The sequence below is a fragment of the Lissotriton helveticus genome, chromosome 7 (genome assembly GCF_964261635.1).
Source record: "Lissotriton helveticus chromosome 7, aLisHel1.1, whole genome shotgun sequence".
NCBI classification, from domain to species: domain Eukaryota; kingdom Metazoa; phylum Chordata; class Amphibia; order Caudata; family Salamandridae; genus Lissotriton; species Lissotriton helveticus.
The window spans coordinates 1,427,270,163-1,427,277,303 of record NC_136068.1 but is presented as its reverse complement, the minus strand read 5'-3'; the positions used below and the strand labels follow the sequence as shown (position 1 = coordinate 1,427,277,303).

At 42.3% G+C, this 7,141-nt stretch overlaps 1 protein-coding gene across 4 annotated transcripts in view; it reads right to left on the bottom strand.

Annotated features, from left to right (window-relative positions):
• Positions 1–507: 507 nt before the first annotated feature.
• GAS7 (growth arrest specific 7) overlaps positions 508–7,141 on the bottom strand; it is a 1,616,751-nt gene continuing 1,610,117 nt past the window's right edge. For 3 of the 4 annotated variants that reach the window (XM_078654763.1, XM_078654765.1, XM_078654766.1), the window contains exon 14: positions 508–1,217. In XM_078654763.1, coding sequence (XP_078510889.1) covers positions 1,104–1,217 — 114 coding nt within the window. In that variant the 3' untranslated portion in view covers positions 508–1,103. The remainder of the gene's footprint in view (positions 1,218–7,141) is intronic. The other variant, XM_078654764.1, reaches the window with a different exon arrangement.

Sequence of the window (7,141 nt, the reverse complement as noted above, 5' to 3'; positions counted from 1 at the left end):
TGACAATGTGGGAGGTCGTAAAAGGTATCAATCATCTGAAACATCATTTGAATCGACCGTAACTGCAATTTTGTGTTAAGTGTATATGATTCTTGTCTTGGAAATATACCTATCTTCTCCTCTAATAGTACAAAACAACTGACTGCAACAAAATATTCAGGGTAGTAAGCATGTATGCAAAAAACATAGAAGTAGGAAGAATGCTTCATAGGATGCCGACTTCTTGCAACAGCTGTTTGCTAATCTGTGACGACACTACAGTGGCAACTGTAGGGAACAGCAGAAGTTTTAGAAGTGCAGGCGCATGTTCAGTGAAAGTCCACAAACTATGCCCTCAATTAAAACGATTTTTCATTTCCAAATCTCTCATTTGCAAAAAAAAGCAGATAATCTGATTCTCCTTCACAATTCGCTAGAGGGCTACTGGCATCACCCAATGTAGTGATCCTAGCGATTCCAAAGCCTACTATTTAACAGATGTTCGAGGTCCGAATTCACCAAACAGGCTCAGCTCTATTCGCACTTTATTGGTCTCTCACACAACCTACTCCATCATTAAGTACAAAAGCTAATGCAATTATACCAAAGATTGCATCAATACATGTTTGTGTTCATACACGAATCGACCCTTGCATAGCACAGGTGAATGACAACTGTTCCTATTCTCAAACATGGCATTACTTATTGTCAATGGCAACTTGTAGTTGAAGCTTCCATGTCTGGCACGTAGAATGTGATGTGGGCTGCAGCTTGGAATGAAGACTAAATTGAGCAAGAACCATGACTGTAGCTTGTTCTTCTTGATGGGTGATAACACCAACATCTTTCTTTGTCTCCAATTACATTACATTAAAAATATACATGGAATGTATAGCGTACACAAGAGTTATCACTGTATTACAATTTCTCATTGTATAATGGTTCCATTGTTGAACATGTTTTAATTTTCATAAGAATAATTTCTTGTACCCGATGCAGCTAATAAAATAATGTATTTGACAGCTGACCAGTCTTCATTGTACCTTCTAAAACTTTACAAAAGCATTCATCTTGGTCAGAAAAGAAACCTTTGAATTTATAAATCAACCGTCTACTGATTTTGTCTATATCTCCATATCAACTGGTCTGATGTCTCCTGTTTTGTGTTCCTTAACCCACAATTCTCTGTCTTTGGCGGGATCCACCTTCTGAAGCAGCTGATCCACGGGTTCTACCGTCTAAAACAAAGAGAGACAAGAGATGATTACTACATGACACACAACAAGGCATGATTAAGGCAAAACGCATGTATGCGTGCCCACAATTCAGTTGCATTGCAGTCTATTTGGAACTGTCACATTACAATATGTGGCAGCCCAGTCAATCCAGAAAGAACCCAATGTTTTACAACTCTATGACTGTTGGGTCTACAATTACATGCAAATGTGAGCCCATGTGGTGATAATTGTAGATGAGATGGGTATAAACATTGACAAAAATATTAAAAAGCCATTTAAAACAAGGGCCCATCCCGTTCCCACAATAGATGCCATGCATCAACAGAAGCACTCCTTACCATAATGGTGCTAAACAAGCTCATCCTGATTTCTTTGTGGCAAAAAGTTTTATAGGACGGAAAGAGTCGGGAAAGAAGTTTTTTTTTCCTAACAGTGTGTTTTTAGGTTACTTTACTATCACATTGTCTTGTCTTACAGAAGGTTAAAAGCCTCTTATAAGTGGGGTGTATGGTAGTAAGTATGATACTTCCCTCACTGCTTATATTAGGTCGACTTATTTCAACCTTCATCTGGTGTGTTGCTGCATAAGCAGGTTTTCCTCATCAGGAAAATGACCCTTCTCTGTCTATTACCCTACCATCTAAGTGAGGCAAAGGTAAATGGCCTGTATGTAATGCATTTTCTAATGGTCTGGAACAGTCTCCTGTAAGACCAGAAATAAGGAACATAATCCATTTTCAAATGGCAACTACCAGAAGCCAACTTTAGGTCCTTGAGTAGCTTTTCTTTGAAATGCCAGTATCACTCACCAAGCTACATCATCACATGTGTATAACAAAAACACTGCAAAGAAAGTGGGAAATGATGCACACTAATGCTCACCTACATCCACCACTCAAATTGTTTATAAGCAGACGATGTAGTACTATTAAGTGAAACAAAAACTGGTCTATAATGGCATATCAACACTTTATCTCTTTATTCATCTGCCAATGGGTTGACTATAAATGAGAAAAAAATAAAGGTGATGGAAGTGAGCAATAGGAAACGGCAACCCTACATCTGGTTTTTACAAGGTCGCCAATTGGAAGAGGTTAAAACCTACAGATATCTTGGGTTCCTCTTTGATCACAAGGCCTCCTTGATCCAACATAAACAGGAGGCACAGAGGAAGGGCAGAAATGTGCTTCTAGCATTCTGAACCTTGCAAGAATCTCTTGGAGGCCCTAACTTTATGTCTCTGCTAAAAGTAATTGCAGCAAAGCTTCTGCTGACTATCGCCTGTGGGGGCAAGGCCTTATGAGGCAGAGATGCACTCACTCTAAGCATAATCATTGCAAGAATTGTCATGTCTCTCTTTCGACTACCGCGTAACGCCTCACCGGCCCAGATAAAATTAGAATTTGGTTTATTAATCCAAACGGTGGCAAGAAACGGGGCCTACGTTAAAGTCTGAAAGAGAATTAAATTGTTGTTGAGTAACCAACTAATTGAAGGATTGTGATGTGAAATACAGACAAATAAACACTCACCAGCCTGGCGGTACCTAGACCAGGCAATGAACGATCTATCTCTGCCAGTACACTGCCTCTAAAATGATTTTAAAAAGCAGGCAACAGCATTTTGAAAAAAAAACTTCGGAGATAAAGTGGCATTGTCAATTAGATCCCATGCCTGGACAACTTTAGGCAAATACAAGGTTCCCAAGCCTCAGCCTTACTTGGAAGATGGATGGTCAACGTAATTATTAGGCGGGGTTGGGTCCATGACATCGAGGAGAACCCATTGGAGCAGGTGAAGTCAGTGGTCACGGCTGAGGAAGGCATCATCAATGGCACCTTGCTTCTCCAGGTCGGTCCTGGTCTTCTCTTTTACCTTTGGACTTTTCTGAAGCTTTTCTGGAGCTTTTCAGTGTTACAAACCTGTGTGGTCAGTCTGCCCAGCGAGTGGATGTTGGTAGCTTCATTTTTGATCCTTCACAAAAAGGAGCTACAGAGGGAAATAACCCAGGTTGCCCTCCACTCACTAATTTTTCATCACAAAAACATCATGAGCATCCTCCACACCTCTTAATGGCGACAATACTTTAGGTACTAGCTCAACAATTCTGTACACCCTGGGTGCTCCTGTCCCTATTTAAACATGTTCAGGTCTATCTCCTCCAGGAACTGTACTGTGTGTGTTTCTCACTTCTCACAATTTCTCCCACCCACCGCCAAAAAAATGCGTGAAAGGTGAGTAGGCACCTCATGGAAACACCCTCCAGGGAGCTACTGATAGGTTCTCATCAGTGTGCTCCATTTATCATCATCGGCAGCCTCCACACCATAAAAAATATATGTGAAGAAATGTGCACAACTTAGTTAAGAGACTAATGCAAAGCTCCCCCCACTGGAAGGAGACTCCCGGTGCACAGCTGAAGAAAGACACTCCTGTCTTATGTTATATATTCCAGCTCACCCACAGTTCAATCAAAGCGCAAGCTTGAAAAAGTTCCTCGGTGATTTATTTCATAAGTACATAAATCATCAGTAGTTCCAGAGGCCTGGAATCAACATCATCCATGAACAATCTTATCCATTTGGCATAACTCCCAATGCATTTCGGGCTGGATTAAAGCCCTTCCTCAGAGGAACGCTATGCAGCGGAATGGAAGAATCGGCTCTGTTGGTACACAGCTAGCCGCCTCGGCGTGCGTGCGGGGTGGCATTCAAGTTAATATTAACTTGAATGCCACCCCGCACGCCGAGGCGGCTAGCTGTGTACCAACAGAGCCGATTCTTCCATTCCGCTGCATAGCGTTCCCCTGAGGAAGGGCTTTAATCCAGCCCGAAATGCATTGGGAGTTATGCCAAATGGATAAGATTGTTCATGGATGATGTTGATTCCAGGCCTCTGGAACTACTGATGATTTATGTACTTATGAAATAAATCACTGAGGAACTTTTTCAAGCTTGCGCTTTGATTGAACTGTGGGTGAGCTGGAATATATAACATAAGACAGGAGTGTCTTTCTTCAGCTGTGCACCGGGAGTCTCCTTCCAGTGGGGGGAGCTTTGCATTAGTCTCTTACCTTCACGCTGATAAGGCCAGTCGGCGTTTTCTTGGAGCACGCTACAAATTTTGAATTGATCTACTGTGGATTTACTCAGCTGTGCAAGTCTGTTTTTTTTTTTTCTTTTTTGTCTGTTCACAACTTAGTTAAAACAAAAATTCTGAAAACACCGGACCCCCTACTGTAAGAGCAATTAAGAAGAATTTTTCTAGCTCCTACACTGTAAAAACAAGCTAAACAACCACTGGCGTTACTTCCAATTTTAATCGCTGCTGTGTGTTTGCTCACATTAAAAACAAGAGCCACTGTCGTGCTCCATCTTATTAATAAAAGAAGCCAACATGTTTCCTTGCCTATTGATGCTTTTCGGCAATTTCTTCAGGGCTAGGGGGTCAATCCTCACCACACTGTAAATCACAGTTAGATACCTGTGGAAAATAGACACAAACAACACCAGATAAAACACTGAGTTACACACATAGAGATCGCGCTTCACAAAGCATGTACTTCTTTGTGTTACTGCTCACTGAACCAGAACATCAAGGATATTTACCCGGTGGTTGCCCCCTTAAAGCATAGCAGCGGGTTGTGCTGTAATGAGTCAAGCCATGCTTCCCTGATTTACGCAGACGGCATGCGTATTCAGTTTGTAAACTTTATACATCTAAGGTTATTGGAGAGCAATGATGGGAATTTAAAGGGGTATATACATATTTCATGTATTTTACTTTCAGGTTGACGATGAGCAACTGTGATTAAGATACAGGGGTATTGTGGACGCATACACTAGACCCTTAGAAGGTGGCTGCTGGTATGCTATAAGGGGGCAACCACCAGGTAAATATCCTTGATGTTCCGGTTCAGTGAGCAGTAACACAAAGAAATACATGCTTTGTGTAGAGCGATCTCTATGTGTGTAACTCAGTGTTTTGTCTGGTGTTGTTTGTGTCTATATTCCACAGGTATCTAACTGTGATTTACAGTGTGGCGAGGACTGACCCCTAGCCCTGAAGAAATTGTCGAAAGCATCAATAGGCAATGAAACAGGTTGGCTTCTTCTATTAAAAAGATGGAGCACAACAGTAGGTCCTGTTTTTAATGTGAGCAAACACACAGCAGCGATTAAAATTGGACGTAGTGCCAGCGGTTGTTCAGCTCGTTTTTACAGTGTAGGAGCTAGAAAAATTCTTTTTAATTGCTCTTATAGTAGGGGGTCAGGTTTTTTCACAATTTTTGTTTCAACTAAGTTGTGCACATTTCTTCACATATATTTTGTACGGTGTGGTGGCTGCCGATGATTATAAGTGGAGCACACTGATGAGAACCTATTAGTAGCTCCCTGGAGGGTGTTTCCGTGAGGTGCCTCCTCATTTTACACACTTTTTTTGGTGGTGGATGGGAGAAATTGTGGGAAGTGAAAAACACACACAGTACAGTTCCTGGAGGAGATAGACACAAAAGATTTTAAATAGGGATAGGAGCACCCAGAGTGTACAGCATTGTTGAGCTAGTACCTAAAGTATTGTCACCATTAAGAGGTGTGGGGGATGCTCATGATGTTTTATCACGAGATATAAAGCAGGTTTTTGTGATGCAAAAGCTTAATTATTTATGTTAAGCCTGTCTTCTCCTGGACCTTTTCTGAAAATCTTTGCAGAAAGTTACAAAGTTTTCAGATCTTGCTGTTTTCTTGGTTCCTTTGGTGAGACACGTGTCCTCTAGCACTGGCCAAGGGTTCAGACGTTCTGGGATGCCATTTAGCAGCTAGAACGCCCTCTCTCACAATACACTTTTGTAGTCCAGGACAAATCAAGTTACAATTGGTCAGCTGGGGTATCCTCGCTTTGATTTTGCAGGTGAGGTCTTCAGCTCTTTTGTTCCTGTTACTAGTCAAGAAGCAGGGCAGTCTTTCTCTCCTTTTACAATAAGTGATCTGGTGATCTTTGCCAAGCTGTTTTAGTTCTCTTTCATTTCTGGCTTGAGGGAGGAGGGCACCCTAACGAATAGGAACTAAGCTACTGTCCTCTTGTAAGACCACTTTCTGTGAGGTGTGGCAACTCTAGCCCAGAAGGCAACATTCTCCCAAAAATCGAAATGAGGAGAATCTCTCCTTGGGGTATGTGTCTGTGTAACCCAACCCAGAAGTGTGGCTAACAACTAACTACATTCCCCTTCCAGCCTCTCTCCTAATCAAATTCGGGGGCGGGGGGGCTCCCATTGGCCTATAGATCAAGCAATTGGGGGAGGTATGGGTCTGGACACATCTATTTTCTATAGAGGTTTCTGCCTTTGAACTCCAGCTTATCTACCAAGCCCCCTTCCTCGATCTGGCTTCTTCAGAAATGAGATCTGCTCCCACCAAATGGCTGTGTTGTTGTAGTCTCAGACCTCATCACACCTGTTCAGGGAGCAGCGGGACTCAGGCTGTCCAAGGCTGACCGATCAGAAGAGGCTGGGTCAAGGCGGCTTTAGGGTACTTCAGGATAGTAAGTTCTAAAACTACTTTCCTACAATAGTTACATTTGATTTGATAATTTATGGAGCCCGAACAAAGGCCCGAAGGCATCAAGGCGCTAATGCGGTTAGCCTGCTGAGGAGGGTAAGAGAATCATCCCTGAGCTAAGAGGGCATTACAAGGTGTTAGATCTGGGGGTTTCTAGTTGGCAGAGGTAGGTACCAATGTCCAAGTAGGGACCCTTGCTTCTAGTCAGGGCAAGGGGGATACACTCTTTAGATAATCCCTGCTCACCCCCTTGGTAGCTTGGCACGAGCAGACAGGCTTATCAAAGGCAATGTGTAAAGTATTTGTACCAACACTCACAGTAACACAGTGAAAACACCACAAATGCATTCCACACTAGTTTAGAAA